General features: G+C 43.4%; 1 protein-coding gene across 1 annotated transcript in view; it reads right to left on the bottom strand.

Moving 5' to 3' along the window:
• VPS41 (VPS41 subunit of HOPS complex) overlaps positions 1–19,064 on the bottom strand; it is a 1,049,902-nt gene that overhangs the window by 1,019,748 nt on the left and 11,090 nt on the right. The window contains exon 3 of the mRNA XM_068238292.1: positions 6,609–6,671. Coding sequence (XP_068094393.1) covers positions 6,609–6,671 — 63 coding nt within the window. The remainder of the gene's footprint in view (positions 1–6,608; positions 6,672–19,064) is intronic.

The raw sequence follows: 19,064 nt of genomic DNA on the forward strand, positions 1-19,064 counted from the left end.
TAAACCCCCTCAGTGGTGAAGTGGTTAAAAAAGAAAAAAAAAATGCTCAGAAAGCACTGATGGTCAGAAAAGCGCTCACAGTGTGTCTACAGTCATTCAGAGAGTGATTATCGTAAATGAGAATTACAAGCACAATCATGCATTTTGACAAAATTTTCAGTAAGGGCCCTTTTCCACTAGAGCGTTTGCGCTAACTGAATCGCAAAATCGCAAACTGCTAGCGATTTTAAAATCGCTAGGGTTAGCGAAATAACATAGGAATCGCGGGTAGTAATTTCCACTAGCGCGATTCGATTTTTACCGACGTGCAATCGCACGGCGGAGCGATTTTGTACGCGGTCGCGATTCAATAGAAAAGATAGGAACGCATAAAAATCGCTATACTATGCGATTTTCATGCGTTTTTTTACCCAGAAGCAATTTCTTTTCCCACAATTCTTCTTCCTGTGGCTTCCCTTTCCTGTTTGGGGCCTAGGAAAATGGCGTGGTTTACCACAGAGGGGCTGCTAGCCAAAATCAAGCAGCATCCCTGCCTCTATGAAAAGGGGAGTGAGGATTACAAGGACAACCAGCTGCAACACAAAGCCTGGATTGATATAGTGTCCGATTTGTTTGAGGGAACCTGAGATGATCTGACATCTAAAAGCAAGGCCTCAAAAAGTAAGTGTACACAGTTGATGCCACTTTGTGCGACCATCCACCTGGCATGCCACCTGCTGTGCGACCATCCACCTGACATACCACCTGCTGTGTGACCAGCCACCTGACATACCACCTGCTGTGCGACCATCCACCTGACATGCCACCTGCTGTGCGACCATCCACCTGACATGCCACCTGCTGTGCGACCATCCACCTGAAATGCCACCTGTTGTGCGACCATCCACGTGCCCTGTCACCTGCTGTGCGACCATCCACCTGCTGTGTGACCATCCACATGCCCTGCTGCATAAATTATGAATGCATTTACATAGAAAATAGTGACACAAAGAAATTTGAAAGAGACATGGTTTTTTTAATACAAAGGTTTAGGAGTACAACAAATGGTTAGCAGTTTTTAAACATTAAATGTGGTCATCCTGCCATGGTACTGATCCTTTTTCAGAAACAAAATATTCACATAGTTCGTCTCTTTGTGATAAGGCAGTACTCGTGCCTCTACCAGTTGTAGCAGCGGGTATTTCAGTTAACGGCACAAAAGTAGTCTCTTCCACTGGGATAACCTCCATTGTGATCACGTAATTGTGAAGGATGCAAGCAGCTTTTATGACTGCTATAGCATTTTCCGGCTTCAGATGCATCGCTGTGTGGAACACTCTCCATTTGTTGGACATTATGCCAAAGGCGCATTCTACGACTTTCCTGACCCTACTTAGCCTGTAATTAAAAATACGTCTATCGTAGTTTAGAGTCCTCTGCGCATATGGCCGCATTAAATTTTTGGTCAGCCCAAAAGCTTTATCTGACACAAAAGTGTGTGGATAAGCAGGTCCATTCGTTTCCGGCCACGGCTTGTCATCAGGGAGGGATAAGTTGCCACCAAACAGTTTTTGTCCGAAACGGCTGTTGCGAAAAATGCGTGAGTCACTGTTACCTCCATAAGCACCCACATCAATGTAGATAAACTTGCTATCAGCGTCCACAACAGCCATCAGTACAATTGAAAAATACTTTTTATAATTAAAATCTACTACATGCTGGCATCACTACACGCATGTGTTTGCCATCTATCGCTCCAAGGCAGTTTGGAAGTTGGTGTTTGTTGTAGAACTTGTCAGACACTTCCTCCCACTTCTTCTTGTCCGGGAATGCCATGTAGATGTTAGCTAACTTGTCCCAAATAACTTTGCAAGTGGTACCTACGACCCGATGAATAGTGGTTACCCCCATACGGAACTCATAATGCATAGAGGTAAAACTTTGGCCAGTTGCCAGGAATCTAAAAATGGAAAGAAAGATAGATATATGAAAATATTATCATGTAATGTACGATTTGTATTAATGACATACAATTTTTACAGTGGCAGATCTGAGGAGAAGATGGAAGTCTGTGAGGGACAACTACAAACGAGAACTGGAAAAACAGAAGGAGGAAGCAAAGAGTAATTCTGGAGCAAGCAAAAGAACAAAGTATAAATACGCCTCCCAGATGGAATTTCTCAAATCAGTCGGAGAAACTGGACCGTAAGGTGTTTTTTTTTTGGACTTTTAAGAATTATTGACCATTTTTTTTGCAGGATCCCTTTTTTAAACACATTACATCTGCTTTGTGAACAATTACCATGCATTTTTGGGTATTACATTAATTAAAATATGCGTGTCAATTGTTCATAAAACAAATCCAAAGTATAATCAAAGTGACCTTACAATGCCCACAAATTGTGCAATGTGCTCAACACATAACTGGTTTAACAAGGTATTACATTTTTTTTTCTCTTTTTTACAGTACTGAAGATAGTATAATAGAAGAGGATGAAAGTTTACGGTGCTCAATGAGTGAAGATACACAGTTTGAAGGCTGTGAAACCGAGAGTGCAGAAGTCATTGACATTCAATCGTCAGGCTCATCTGTTAGTATGGAATCGACTTCACAAGCACAATCTGGAGCACAACAACCAACTGCAAAACCTTCCACAACCAAAAAAAAAAGGGCAAATTGCTCAAACAAGATTATGAAAAGCAAATGCTTAGTTCAGTACAACATTTTGTGGAAACCTATAAAGAAAAAACAGAGGAAAAGAAAAAAAGATCAGCAGATAATGGAGGAAAGGGGTAAAAAAAAGTGCAAATTTACAATTCTTAATTAGTTTAGAACCGTACTTGGATAAGGTACCAGCCGGCCTACATCTCATGTCGCAAAGCAATTCTTGAGGTCATTGAAAAATGTATTCTGATAGTAAGTTCCGGTGACAGATTCGGAACATATTCCCAATCATTACTGCCGCCAGGACAAACTCAATTGCAACGACCACAACAGCAAATACACAACCCATATTTTGTACCAAGCATTCCACCACTGCATGACAGTCATGCTCCGTACCAATCCTCATTTGATAGTACCATAGGTCAAGGAAGGTTCAATTTCATGCCTTCAAGACCTATAGTCAGCACAACTTCACTTGGTGCTACTACTCCACCCACACCAAACCGTTCCAGTTTTGAAAATTCCAACCTCACTACTTACAACATATTGCAACCAATTGTTACTGGTGCAAATGTAAGTGAACCACAACAATCAGGAAAGCAAAGTTTTGTGGCCACGTTATCTGAAAATACTGATTAATGTGGTAGAACAAACAACTCTTTTGAGCAGTGTTATTTTTGGAAGTTACAATGTTCAGGTAGTTCATTAACATTTAGTTTATACAATTTATTACAGTTTTGACTTTAGTTCAGCCCGGCATTGTAAAGTGTTTGAATGTGCTTTGTGAACAAATGTGTCGCTTTTTGGCCTGCCATGGTGAAGAGGAACAGTATCCCGGTGTCAGCATGTGGGTAATAAAATGTGCTGCATGTGAAAACAGTCAAGAATAGAGCATGAACATGCTGTTCAAACACACTGGCCTAAATTCACGGAGCATTATCAAACGTTTAACAAACACTTTATCAAACGTTTGATAATTTACCTCATGGGTTAAATCTCATTTTGAATTCACTAAGGTGTTATATATTTATCTAAAATATATAACACCTTAGTGAATTTAAAATGAGATTTTACCCATGAGGTAAATTATCAAACGTTTGATAAAGTGTTTGATAAACGTTTGATAATGCTCCGTGAATTGAGGCCACTGTTTCCACATGCAGTACACTACTTTTTCCCATGTTGACACTGGGATAGTGATCCACCGCACCATGGCAGTCCTAAGCAACATACATGTTCACAAAGTGCATAACATGGGCTCAATTAAACAAACAGTTATCGCGCTGAATACAATACTTTAGAAGTAAAAAGTGTACATGTGCTTTGTGAACAAATGTGTCGCTTTTTGGCCTGCCATGGTGAAGAGGAACAGTATCAGCATGTGGAAAATAAAATGTGCTGCATGTGAAAACAGTGTCAGCATGTGGAAAATAAAATGTGCTGCATGTGAAAACAGTCAAGAATAGAGCATGAACATGCTGTTCAAACACACTGTTTCCACATGCAGTACACTACTTTTTCCCATGTTGACACTGGGATAGTGATCCACCTCACCATGGCAGTCCTAAGCAACATACATGTTCACAAAGTACATAACATGGGCTCAACTAAACAAACAGTTATCACGCTGAATACAATACTTTAGAAGTAAAAAGTGTACATGTGCTTTGTGAACAAATGTGTCGCTTTTTGGCCTGCCATGGTGAAGAGGAACAGTATCAGCATGTGGAAAATAAAATGTGCTGCATGTGAAAACAGTGTCAGCATGTGGAAAATAAAATGTGCTGCATGTGAAAACAGTCAAGAATAGAGCATGAACATGCTGTTCAAACACACTGTTTCCACATGCAGTACACTACTTTTTCCCATGTTGACACTGGGATAGTGATCCACCTCACCATGGCAGTCCTAAGCAACATACATGTTCACAAAGTACATACAATACCAATACAAAAACAGCAATACACTGTACAAAGTATGTATACATACCGTAGTGTGATCAAAAGTCGTTCAGTCGGAGTGACACTTCTGCGGAATTTAGTATCATTCCTCTTCAAATCTGAACTCACCAATGCCAAAAGTTGATCAAAGCCGTTAATAAAAAAAAAATGTATATAGGTTGGATTGTGAAGGTTTACGAAATATTGCAATGCAAGGGTACACGATGAATACTGTAATTCATTCACACTTTAAGCTAAAAGTCACATGTGGAATAAAGTGAAGTAATGTCCAAAAAGTAAAAAAAAAAAAGTTTTGAAGAGGTTTGGCAAGTTACCTTTTGAAGGTATTTTTTGGGCACTTTCATATTTGAAAAAAAGTAATAATATAATATCTATAATGCAACTTTGCACTATATTTTTGTGTACAACTGTTATTTTTCTACTTTTAATACGTTACAGTATTTTTTCAATGTTGGGAAAAAATACAGTTTATAATAAAAAAAATGATCAACAACATGTGTGTATTGAATTATTACTAGAACTATAATACAACATTGGTATACATACAATTATGAAATCTACTGGGTCACCCATATTAAAACAACTATGACTATTTTGGGGGATGTAGAAAATACATATGGATATGTGAAAACCCAGTGCTGTAACTTGAACAAACAACACATCCAACATATCCACATAGAAAACATGCAAGGTAAGTATTCCTCTCCCTTACAATACTGCCAGTAATCCAAATTTGCACTACAAGCCAAAAAAAAAAGTTTTCATGAAATATATAGTACAAAAAAAAGTATCTTACCTTTCAATACTCATTCGGGCATATCCAAAAAACTTCTCTGGATGCTGACGAAGATCCCGGTACAGCAACCAGAATTGTCCTTTCTTCTGTCTCTCCTCAGCACAAGCGACATCAGAATCATAAAGATAAACTCTTCAATCATCCTCCAACAGCACACAAAACTCTCAAATATCTGCTCAATCAAACTCCTCTCAAAAAACCCACAAGACTTTCACTGTGCATTCCCCTTATATAGTGAAAAAGGGAGGGGTTAAAAAGTGGCCCAACCAATGGTTTGAAGGCACAACATATGTGTTCATCCAATTAAAACATGTATACTTTTCCAACCAATGACAATAGGTGCTTTCAAATACCTAACTTCACATTCACAATTTCAAACCACAACACACCTAGTTCAACCAATCATAATGCACCCTTCCAAAGATCACAAATCGCTGCAGAAATGGTCAAATCGCAAACGCAGCTAAAAAAAATCAAAATCGCTCAATCGCAAATCTCAATTGCACAGGAAAAAGTAGGGTAAAATTGCAATCGCAATCGCTGGCGATTGCGATTTCACAGTGCGATTGCAAGTGGAAAATGGGCCCTTAGAAAGACTGGTTTTCACACTCTTATTTTCTGCTGTTAATATGCTCTCCACTAGGTTGCTACATCAGGGCTGTGTCTGATCCTGTGCTGCTGCTATTTCTCTGCTATCCACTAGGCTGCAATGTTGATGCTGTGTTTGATACTCCTATAACTACATTATATTATGCTACTGATATTATATATTATATTATGCTACCAAATTTTGAGGGTAGGGAGGGCACCCCCCAAACTACCTCTGCGCCAAACTAAAACACCCCAACCCCACTAGTTCTGGAGATAGGGTATATTGAAGCCATCTTGTGAACCATTGGGGCTGTGGGGGGCTGCAATTTGCACAATTTTGAGGGGGCCCCCTCCCTATTCTCAAAATTTGGGGTGTGTAGGAGCTATGAGTTCTGAGATATCACGCCTCTACCATCAGCATGTGTAAATCAGAAATGAGCTGCATGTGATGTCATTACCCACAAGGCTGTGCATTAGTAGACTATTTCCATTGGCTGCAGGACTTCACCTCTAAGAACTGGGTTTTCACTGACAAACCTACCATCAACTTCACTCTTGTGGAGAGTTAATTTTTACCTTACAGTTCCTCTTGATGTCTTGATGCATTTCAACTCACCTTTATTGGACAGTCAAATATTTCATGTAATCCTTCTCTTGAATACAATCCAAACACTTGTACCTGTAAACCAAAAAAAAATAAATTATAATTTCTTTTTGGAATACTGTATATTTTATTAAAGACCAAAGATAAACCATACAGATCACATAGCATTTCAGTTAAGTTACAAACAATTGCACTTAAATTACAGCTTAGAGGGGCTGGTCCGCCGGACGTTAACTGAAGGCCGCATAGACCAAGAGCTCCATTTCCCGACATAGTAAACCGCAGCTCACAGTGATGCCACCCAAGCCAGAAGACCACGGTAGGGAGCTGTCAGCACCATCTAAACTGACAAACCTCTTCTCAGCGGCCCTCCAGCCAAGATGTCGCTGCTCGGGACATGCGGCGCTCAGCAAACAGGCATGCCTCTCCTTCCTCCACCAGATCATACTCCAGGCAAGGCTCCAAACCCTCTTCCAAGGACTCAGAGATTCTGCATCCTCCAGTGCTCGGAGCCCAACCAAATCCAGGCAGAAACTTTCAATAGATCCCAGCAGTGAGAAGCAGGCAGGCCTGATGCACATCACAGACAAAGCTGCTGCTAGCAGCATTGAAGCTTTCCCAGCCTCAGACTCTGTCATTACACAGGCAAAATTAAACGACATGCTAGCTGCACTAAAGCAGTCTCTCATGGCTGAACTGATTCCTATAACATCACTCCAGCAGTGTTCTCTAGATGATTTAGGTGAACAAGTATCCCACAATGAAGAGAGATTAGAGGAACTGACTTCTGAGCTCAACAAGATAGTTGATTCCCGGGGGCGGTATGCTCGGCACGGAGAGAAGCGGATGCTGACTCCGTGAGTTCCGACCATAGTGAGGACCTTTAGCGGCATAACTCCCGAACCGCGGACCTATAACGGGCAACACAGGCAGAGAGACATGGAACACTACTACAAAAGTTTTGGGATAGTGTTCTGTGGATTGATGAAACAAAATTAGAACTGTTTGGGCCCATGGATCAATGCTATGTTTGGAGGAGGAAGAACAAGGCCTATGAAGAAAAGAACACCTTGCCTACTGTGAAGCATGGCGGGGGGGTCAATCATGCTTTGGGGCTGTTTTGCTTCTGCAGGTACAGGGAAGCTTCAGCGTGTGCAAGGTACCATGAATTCTCTTCAGTACCAGGAGATATTGGATGAAAATGTGATGCAGTCCATCACAAACCTGAGGCTTGGGAGACATTGGACCTTTCAGCAGGACAATGATCCCAAGCATACCTCCAAGTCCACTAGAGCACAGTTGCAGATTAAAGGCTGGAACATTTTGGAGTGGTCATCGCAGTCTAAGAATGTGACTGAACTGGAGGCTTTTGAACACAACTGTATATATATATACTTGATGGTTAGCGTAGAATTTCCATTTGCCTTCAGCTATTTCAATGTGACCCACATGTCGTATTACTTTATACAACTGAATGAGACTTTGAGAAAGCATAAGATTCCGCTTTCACTAATTTTAATACAACTGAGGGATGCTAAGACCGATATAGATATATATGTTTATAAATTACCTAACTGTCATATTAAATGGAGGAGGATAGCAATTGCATTGCATTAGCCTCAAGAACCATGAAAGTAATTTCTCACAATGTACAAGGACTTAACAGTCCTATGAAAAGAGCTAAATGTATGAGGTTCTATGATACAAGAAATCCCTCTATAGTTATGTTGCAAGAGACCCACCTAACCAAGACATCATATCCAAAATTCTTCCATAGAAATTTTCCAGAATTTCATATATCCAGTCACCCCACAGCTAAAAGAAATGTTGTTGCAATCCTATTCCATAAGAATACCTCCTTTATTTTAAAGAAGAAACTCACTGATAAGGAAGGGCGCTATATCTTTTTAGAAGGTGATCTATCAGGCACCCCAACACTATTAGTTAATATATATGCACCCTCAAATAACAATGAAACCTTTTACACATAATAAATAGAGACACTCCATCAGTTTAAGACATAGGAGGAGACATGAATCTAGTTTTAAATCCAAGACTAGACTACCAGTCCCCCTCTAATACTTCTGATAGACCTGCTCTTCCAAAATCATTTATAAGATTATTAAAAGAATTTAATTTAACCGATACATGGAGAGAGAGGTCCATCCAAAAAAATAGATTCCTCTTTTTTTTCTAATCCCCATCTTAGCTCCTCAAGGCTAGATTATATCTTCACGTCAAAAGCATACACCACTAGATTAAAAACTTCTACAATTATTCACTCAACATTGTCTGAACACTCGATTATATGTACAACCTTCACTTCACAACACCAATCTTCTAGTACCCCACACTGGAGAGTTCCACCTTTTATCCTAACTAACCCTAAGTGGGTAGAAAAGATCTCAATATTGTTAAAGGAATATTTTCAATTTAACAGCCCGGAGGCTACCTCTACCAGTAACTGGTGGGATGCACATAAGGCCTATATAAGGGGCCACCTTATCAGCCTAACATCATCTATGAAAAAAGATAGGGAGGCTAATAAGATGGCCCTAAAAAAACAACTACAAATCTTATGGAGCACGTACCATTCTTCGAAATCATTATCTCTTTTAAAACAAACATTATAAAAGAGCAATAAGGCCCCATTCACACTGCACGCGTTCCCATCCGCGTTTCGGGAACTCGTGCAGGGGGCAGACATGCGCGACATCAGACAGTGCATAGACTGCACTGTCTTATGTTTACACTGCATGCGTTCCAGACCAGTGCGGTCCGGAAAAGCATGCTGCACGCATTTTTGCAGAAACGCACGGCTGACTTCAGTGAAGGGGATCAGCCACGCAACGCATACAAACGCAGATGGCGTGCATTCGTATGCATTGCGTTCTGAACGCACGGCCGTCCGCGTTTGCTAATGTGAACAGGGCCTTAGACACTATTAACTCAGAAGAAGTAACAAGAGCATTTCGTTGGTTGGGCAGTAAAGATTTCCACTTGGCCAATAAAGCCAATTCGAAACTAGCCAGAAAACTGGCTGGCCAAAATAGAGCAACGAAGTTCAATCCACTCAAATTACCATGAGGGGGGGGGGGGGGGTATTTCATAACCCTGTCAAAATTGCTGAACTTTTTAGGGAATTCTATAAAAAAACTATATAATAATAACAAATCTTCCGCCCCTGATGCAATACAGGATTTTCTGAATCAGATAAATCTTCCCCATCTAACACAACAACAAATGGATTTAACAAATTATCCCTTTACCCTACTAGAAATATCAAAATCCATTACAAACGTAAAACCCATGAAAGCACCAGGCCCTGACAGCCTCACTGGCCAATATTATAAAACTTTTCAAGATATAATGCTCCACAATTATTGAAATATTTATCCTCTATAATGGAAGGAAAACCTATTTACGAATTATCAAACAATGCAACAATCACAGTTATCCCAAAAGAGAGCAGAGACCATACACTTTGCAAAAATTACAGGCCCATTTCCCTCATAAATGTCAGTCACAAAATCATGACCAAAATGTTAGCAGATAGAATAAACACCTTTCTCCCCCAGCTAATTAAATCCGATCAAGTCAGATTTGTCAAATCAACACAAGGTACGGACAATATAAGAAAGGTCTGTAATCTTATACATTTGGCCAATCATAGGAGACTTCCTATGCTACTGCCAGCAGTAGACATAGAGAAGGCCTTTGATTCACTAAATTGGGAATTTCTGTATGCAGTGTTAAAAAAATGGGGCTTCACTGGACCCTTCCTTCAAATCCTCAATAACTTATACTCTAATCCATCCGCTTCCATACTCTCTTCAGGCAGCTTCTCAGACCCTTTCCCAATCAGAAAAGGGACTAGACAGGGATGCCCTCTTTCTCGACCCTATTTGTTCTAGTCATTGAAACACTCCTAGAGGCTATAAGATCGAATACTTCAATAAGAGGTTTCCAAATAGGGTCAGACATACACAAATGCAATGCATTTGCAGACAACCTTTTGGCTTAGCATCAGGCCTTAAAGGTAATCAGGAAAAAACAGAAGCTCTTCTTATAAACTTCCCTCTCAAACTAGCCATAGAATTCCCCATCTCAGAACTCCAAAATTCCAGAGAGAAATCTTTAGATTTATTTGGGGTAAACGAAAACCTTGTATTGCATCCTCTATTAGGTATAGACTCAGATTAGAAGGAGGTTTGGGAGTCCCTAATATAATTAAATTCTTTCAAGCAGCCAGGAATTCCCAATTACTAAGTACAACATTCAAGAATCATGCCTCACAATGGAGAGATATTGAAAACTACACTACCTGGGGCGTGGCTTGCGATGGCCAAGTGAGGCAGCAAAGCTTCAGAGCTCCGGCTATTCCCTGCTAACTACATGGTTTTACCGGTAACCACGGTAAGGTAACTAATTTATTTATTTATTGTATTTATAAGCATGGAGATTAGGCAAGTTGAGTTCACTCAAATGTATAGCATGGGTGCACAGTAATGGAGGTGCATGATCAGATAAGACACAACAGGAGGAGGACCCTGCCCAAAGGCTTACAATCTAGAGGGAGAGGTAAGGACATGAAAGGTAGGGGACCAGAGTTCAGCTGTGGGTTTAGAGCACTTGTGAGGGGTAGTAGGCCAGAGTGAAAACGTGAGTTTGAGGGCCTTCTTGAAGATGTTAGAGAAGGGGGCTGCCCTAATGGGTGGAGGTAGGGAGTTCCATAGTGTTGGAGCAGCTCTTGAGAAGTCCTGGAGGCGTGCATGGGACTGGGTGATGCGGGGGGGGGGGGGGGAGACGGTCAGGCGAAGTTAATTCGAGGAGCGGAGTGAGCGGCTAGGTGTGTGCTTTTGAGTAAGATCGGAAATGTAGGTTGGACAGGTTTTGCGGACAGATTTTTAGGTCAGATACAGTATCTTGAATCTGATTCTGGGCTGGATAGGAAGCCAGTGGAGGGATTCACAGAGGGGAGCCGCCGTGGTGGAGCAATGGGAGGAGTGGATAATTCTGGTTGCCGCATTCATGATGGACTGCAGCGGGGCTATTCAGGTCATAGGGAGACCAGACAAAAGGTCATTGCAGTAGTCAAGTCGGGAAATTATGAGGGCATGGATGAGGAGTTTGGTGGTGGCAGTGGTCAGGAAAGGGTGCATCTTGCAGATGTTACGAAGGTGGAAGTTGCAGGACTTTGTGAGGTTTTGGATGTGGGAAGTGGAGAGTGCAGAGTCCAGGGTGACACCCAGGCAGTGGGCTTGAAAGGTAGGGCGAATGGTGATGTGGTTAACAGTGACATGCACATCTGGAAGGTTCAAGGATGGCCGGGTGGGAAGATCATAAATTCCGTTTTGTCTAGATTTAGTTTCAGGAACCTAGCGGACATCCAGGAGGAGATGGCTGATAGGCAGGAGGAGACATTGTCCATGGTAGTGGGGGGTATGTCAGGGGTGTAGAGGTAGATCTGGGTGTCATCAGCATACAGATCATAGCTAAATCCCATGGAGGAGATAACCTTGCCAATGGAGGATGTGTATAGGGAGAACAGCAGGGGGCCAAGGACGGAGAGGTGGTTGGGGGTGGACGAGGACTTATTGAAGGTGGTTGTGAAGGAGCGGTTGGAGAGGTAGGATGAAAGCCAGGAAAGGGCGAGGTCGTGATTGCCCATGGACTGGAGGGACTGGAGGAGTAGGGGAAGATCTACTGTATCAAAAGCTGCTGAAAGGTAAAGGAGGAGGAGAATGGAGTATTTACCTTCAGCTTTAGCTAAGGCAAGGTCATTGACCACTTTGGTGAGAGCAGTTTCGGTTGAGTGGGCAGGCCGAAATCCAGATTGCAGTGGGTCTAGCAGTGAGTTGGCATTGAGGTACTGGGTCAGGCATTTGTGAACCAGACACTCAATGAGTTTTGAGGCAAAGGGGGAGAGGGAGATAGGGCAATAGTTGGAGGGAAGTGAGGAGTCGAGGGAGGGTTTCTTGAGCAGTGGCCTGCTTGAAGTCTGAGGGGAAGGTGCCTGTGGATAGGAAGTGGTTAAACAAGGTAGTGAGGACTGGGGCCAATTCCGTGTAGTGAGGCTGGAGTAAATCAAAAGGGATGGGGTCAAGGGGGGAGGTAGTGGTATGGGAAGTCTGCAGTAGGTGGTTGACTTCCTCGGTGGTAGTAGGAGTGAAGGAGGTGAGGGGAGGATAGGGTGGAGGAGGAGCTGGTTGGGAGGGGGTGGAAGGTGAAGATTGAAGTTTGGCTATTTCCAGACGGATGGAGACAATTTTGTTGGTGAAGTGGGTGGCTAAACCCGTGGCAGAGAGGGAGGAAACAGAGGGTGGGTTTAAGCAGGGAGTTGAAAGTGGCAAAAAGACGCCAGGGGTTGGAAACTTGTGCTCTGATAAGCTTGGTAAAGTATTCTTGCTTCGCATCAGTAAAGGCAGTGTGGAACTGCAGCAGGTTAGTCTTGTACTGTAGGAAATCCTGGTTAAGTTGAGTTTTCCTCCATTTCCGTTCAGTGGCGCGTTACCCTTTTTGAGGTTGCGAGTATGGGTAGTGCGCCAGGGCTGGGGTTAAGGGTGCGGTTGCAGCGGAATATTGGGGGAGCATCTTTCTCTAGGGCTGATGAGAGTTTGGCGATACTGAGCTGCAGCAAGATTAGGACAGGTTAGGGTGGGGAGAGTGGAGGAGAGGGCATGGAGGGGGTCAGCAAGGACACTAGGGTTGAGCTTGTGAAGGTCTCGCTGCCATCGACCAGGTGGGTGGGTAGGTAGTTTGGAGGTGCCTTCTGTGAGGAGGTTGAAGATGAGAAGGTGATGGTCTGAGGGTGGGAAGGGTGCGATGTCAAGGTCTGTAATGTTGGTGGATTTAGTGAATATAAGGCCGAGAGTGTGACCTGCAGTGTGGGTGGGGGTGTTGGTGTGTTGTACTAGGCAAAGTGAGTTGGGTATGGAGAGTAGCCAGGTCGCGACAGAGACGTGGGGTTCATCGATGGGAGTATTGAAATCCCCTAGGATGATGGTCAGAGGAGAGGATGTGTGAGAGCCAGGAGGCAAGGTTATCGAGAAATTGTGGTGTGAAGCTCGATGGAGGGTGGTATAAGACAGAAACAATGGCTGGGAGGGGATTGTAGAGGCAGATAGTGTGGACCTCGAACGATGTGAATTGCAGGGAGGGAGGTGGAATGAGGACACAGAAGGTGCAGGATGGGGAGAGGAGCAGACCCACCCCTTCCCCGGTCCTGTTGTCTGGTCTGGGGGTGTGACTGAGGTGAAGCCCACCGTAGGAGAGAGCAGCCTCTGCAACAGAGTCAGAGGGGGTGAGCCATGTCTCAGTGAGAGCAAGGATGGTGAGGGATTTGGAGAGGAAGAGGTTGTGGACCGCTGTAAGTTTATTGCGGATGGATCTGGCATTCCAGAGACGGCAGGGTAGGGGGAGCATATGTTTGTGGGTGGGATGGATGGAAATAAGGTTAGTGCGAGGATGGATGTTGAGGTTATTTGTGGACAGAGGGCTGTGAAGCGTGTGGAGCAGGCGAGCAGGGGATGCTTGTCTGGCAGCAGGCTGTGGCCCGGGATTAGTTGATATATCACCAGCTGCAAGTAAGAGCAGGAGGGAGAGAGTAAGCAAATGTGAATGGGATTTAAATGTTTGTGAGGTTTTTGAGCTGCTGGGGGGAGAGAGAGATTTCAGGAGAGCTAACAGTTCATGAGACGCTAAGCAAGGTGAAGAAAGCAGAGCAGGAGAAATTAATATGTAGTGTGGTACATTGGGGGGATGCAAATAGCAATGCAACTTGTAGATATTAGCAGACAGGCAGAACATAAGAAAAAGTGCAGTAAACATGGTAAGTGTGTGATTATAACCAGGGAATTTCCAACTACTAAACAGTTTATATGCAGGTATGCAGGTAGTGCAAGCAAACCAAAACCTCACAAAGTCCTGCAACTTCCACCTTCGTAACATCTGTAAGATTCGCCCTTTCCTGACTTCTGCCACCACCAAACTCCTCATCCATGCCCTCATAATTTCCCGCCTTGACTACTGCAATGCCCTGCTGTCTGGTCTCCCTATGACCCGAACAGCCCCACTGCAGTCCATCATGAATGCGGCAGCCAGAATTATCCACTGCTCCCATTGCTCCACCATGGCAGATCCCCTCCTAGAATCCCTCCACTGGCTTCCTATCCAGTCCAGAATCAGATTCAAGATACTGTGTCTGACCTACAAATCTGTCCACAAAACCTGTCCAACCTACATTTCCGATCTTACTCAGAGGTACACACCTAGCCGCTCACTCCGCTCTTCCAATGAACTTCGCCTAACCACCCCCCCCCCCCCCCCCCGCATCACTCAGTCCCTCCAGGACTTCTCAAGAGCTGGTCCAACACTATGGAACTCCCTACCTCCACCCATTAGGGCAGCCCCCTCCTTCAACATCTTCAAGAAAGCCCTCAAAACGCACCTTTTCACTCTGGCCTACTACCCCTCACAAGTGCTCTAAACCTACAGCTGAACTCTGGTCCCCTACCATTCGTGTCCGTACCTCTCCCTCTAGATTGTAAGCCTTTGGGCAGGGTCCTCCTCCTGTTGTGTCCTACCTGATCTTGCACCTCCATTACTGTGAACCCATGCTATGCATCTGAGTGAACCTAACTTGCCTAATCTCCATGCTCCATCCAGTGACTGACTAAGCATTACCTGGTACTCATACTATGGTGTGTGATCTGGTTTTCTTGTATTCCTGTATTGTCATATTGCTGTATGTCACCTCTAAATATTGTCTGTAACCTAAATTAATGTTCAGCGCTGCGTAATATGTTGACGCTTTATAAATTCAATAAATAATAATAAATAAAGAAGCATATTCTACTTGGCAGTGCAACATATATCCAGCAGTGGCACTTTTAGCAACAGCATTGGAGGCAGTTCTGGATGCAAAGTAGTAGTTTCCAGCAGAGTCTTGTGGCTGTTGAATCCTGTTTGAATTCCTGGGTGAATTATTGGTAAATTCTTGGTAAGTTGTAAAGCACTTCGTAATAAATGGCATTTAGGAATTAAATGGCGCAAATTGACCAAGGCCACAAGTGACTATGAATGTTTTTTTTTTTTTTTTAAATGTTGCTTTTAAAAAAAAATAAAAAATAAAGTGTTTTATTTTGATAACTATGGTAAGGAGTTAATTAATGGGATATTATATCCTACTGAGCATGCCCAGCTGGGATGAAACTTTCAGTGCATCTGACATGAAAAACTATAGCAAGTAACTTGTCTATATATCTTATCTTAAGTTTAGATGGTTTACACAGTAAATCTAGTTCCAAACAGTTTCAACAGTATGTGATTATTTCTTCCTGTGATCAAAATAGAGCAGCCATATTCTGCTGGTCATCATTACACAGGCAAGCTTCTCTGCATCTCCACCTCCCTCAGCCTGTGAAAACTACAGTCCCCTCTCCTCCTCTTTCCTTTTTACTGAGATCTTGTCTCAGTATTCTACACCTTTAAACCTATTTGTGCTGAAACTGGACCCAAAATACAGAGGGATTACATCCACCACGACTAAAGCTACAACGACAACCCACCAGAACATTTGGATTACTTCGGATGGCAGAGATTTATACTGGATTGATATCTTCCAGGAAGACTACCATTGCTGAACACACAAAGCCTTCTAATAGCCCACCTGAAACAAGACCTTCAGCCTCTCTGTGATTGCCCTCTCTCCACCCTGTGAGAAATCGTTCTCCATTATCCTAGGCAAACGTAACAAGCGACTATTTTCCACATATATTTTATCATCTAAAGGTGGCCATACACTGGTCGATTTGCCATCAGATTCGACCAACACATAGATCCCTCTCTGATCGAATCTGATCAGAGAGGGATCGTATGGCTGCCTTTGCTGCAAACAGATTGTGAATCGATTGCAGCATGAAACCGATCACAATCTGTGGTGGTGCTGCCGCTACCACCTCCCCCCCCCCCCCCCCGCATACTTTACCTGCTCCGGCCGGCACGAGTCCCCCCGGTCACCGCTAAGCAAACGATTGAGGTCCGCACAATCTTCAAGTCGTTTTCAAATCTCTATTATCAAAAAGTTAAAACATAATGCTATCAGCAGCAACAGTCAGCTATTTCGGGCTCCTGCCCTTCTTCAAGCCGCCCAGCATCCTGCATCCTCAATCGTTTGCTTGGCTATATATATACTCTGGCGGTACCCAGAGAGAAGGTCCAGCACATCTAGTCCCTTTTCTAGGGATCTGGCCATTAGAGTGCGGTTCCACTACAAACAAGTGGCCCCCGGTCACCGCTGTCTCTTCTCCGCTGGGTTCAGGACCGGCAGGCTTCACTTCTTTCTGTCCGAGGAAGTTTAAACAGTAGAGGGCGCTCTACTGTTTAAACTTCCTGCTGGGACAGGAAGTTCAGTGAAGCTGCAGCCCTGGAGCCCAGCGGAGAAGAGAATGTATTGCCGCTGTATTGCGTCGGTCGTCGAGCATTCGAACACCGCTATCGACGCACTCCCGACCCGCCGCCGATCGAGCAAAATCTTCTGCAAAGACGGCTCGACGACGACGATTGATTTTGGACGGAAATCAGTTGTTTGCGCAACGATTTCACAGCATATTCGATCACAGTGGTCGAATCTGCTGTATATCGGCAGGAAAATCGTTAGGTGTATGGGCCCCTTAACTCTAAAACAAGTAACTGTACTTAAAAAAAAATCTATGCTCCAACTCTGTGTAGGAAGGAAGCAGTTTGCACAGATCCTCCCTTATCTCAGCATGATTCCAAAGTAAGAGCGATCTAAACAAGTCTATTGTCTCAAATGTCAACATACTAATACTCAAAGGATTTTTTCTCTGCCTGCCCTCCCAAGAAACAATTACAACCTAATGCTGGGCATCCATGATCTGTTTCTGCGGCTCGATTAGCCGCCGGATTAACTCCCGCGCGTCCCCACGCGAGCCTGGATCGATTCCCGCTCGTCCCCATGGGCGCTTCTCTTATCTTCCACTCGTTTTCCGCTATTGTCCGCCCGCGGGTATCGAACGCAGATTCGATCCGGCAGGTCACCGGACACGTCGGATATTATCAATCGAGCCATCAGCGGCTCGATTGATAACGAAAAACGACCCGTGTATGCCCAGCATAACATCTCATTATGTCTTCTTTTAAAATGCTTTGGGATACTCAGGAAATGCAAGGGGGGGAGGGAAGGGGAGGCAGCGAGTCCAAAACAAAAAAAACTAGGGAAACAACATTAGGGATGTTGTAATGCTTAGTACAAACCATACAATTTCCTGTTAGATTTTCTGTTAGATTATATTCTGTAAAGAACAGGCGACACCCATGCTAACCTAGAAATAAAAAACACATATATAAGCAGATAAATACTAGTTCTACTTACATAACAGATGTATTGTGCTAGCCATGTAATGATTCCTGTGAATTTTATAAAGGAAAAGCAGAAAATCCTATTGTAGGCAGTGGCCATTTTGCCAAGCTAATGCTGACATCATATCCTCCCTGACTCCTGAATTTCCCCCTCCCTCCTCTTGCTCATTGTGTATTCATTAGCTGCCCTCCTCCCAGAGTCTTCAGACACTCCCACTGAGGTGTATACTAGGAACTGCACTGCCTTTTTTTTATTTACTCCTCCAATTGCTGAGTCACCTCAGCCTTGCTTGTAAACACAATTGATCAGAGGGTGTTTCTGATAAGCAGCTAGGCAAGGAAATAAATGGAAGAGGAGGAATATATTATAGCTAAAAAGAACCCCCCGCATGCAACTGAATGGCAATGGCTATTAAAGGGCCAGTGCTCCTAAGGTATGTGATAACTCCAAACCATAACAGCAGAAAAAGTTTCGCAAGTTTTGAACGCAGGATTAGCATCTTTATCACTTAATACACTCAGACCAGTTGCTGTTGAAATTTGATTTTTATGGTGACGATACCGCTTAACGTACTGGTAGAGACTGGTCATTATCTCTGGTGCATTTCTGGTTATCTCCTGCTGAGTCGAACAATGCCTAATTGCTAGGCAGATAGATGATTAGATGGATAATTTCCAACATGTTGGCTGGTAAATCTAACAGAAAATCTAAAGGAAAATTGTATGGTGTGTACCTAGCATTACAGCTTTGACAGTGAAGTCTAAAAAAAAAAAAAAAAACATAGCTGTCCCCAGGAAACCTCCATCACAGCCACACTTTACAATGCCAGCTCAATAAATAATAAAACAGCAACCATACATGAATTAACAGAGCTCTCTGATCTGACCTTTGTGACCGAGACCTGGCTTGGGGAACATGCAGGCCCCACTCAGGAAGATGCCGTGCCAGTTAAGTCTTCAGTTTTGCACTGTGAGAGGCAAAACCACAAAGGTGGGGGAGTTGCCCTATGCTTCAGATCCTCTTTGAACATAAGGATTCGATGCCTACGGCCAGGGGGCCATAGACCCCACTGAATCCTTTGAATG

This window comes from Hyperolius riggenbachi, chromosome 5 (genome assembly GCF_040937935.1).
Source record: "Hyperolius riggenbachi isolate aHypRig1 chromosome 5, aHypRig1.pri, whole genome shotgun sequence".
Taxonomy (NCBI): domain Eukaryota; kingdom Metazoa; phylum Chordata; class Amphibia; order Anura; family Hyperoliidae; genus Hyperolius; species Hyperolius riggenbachi.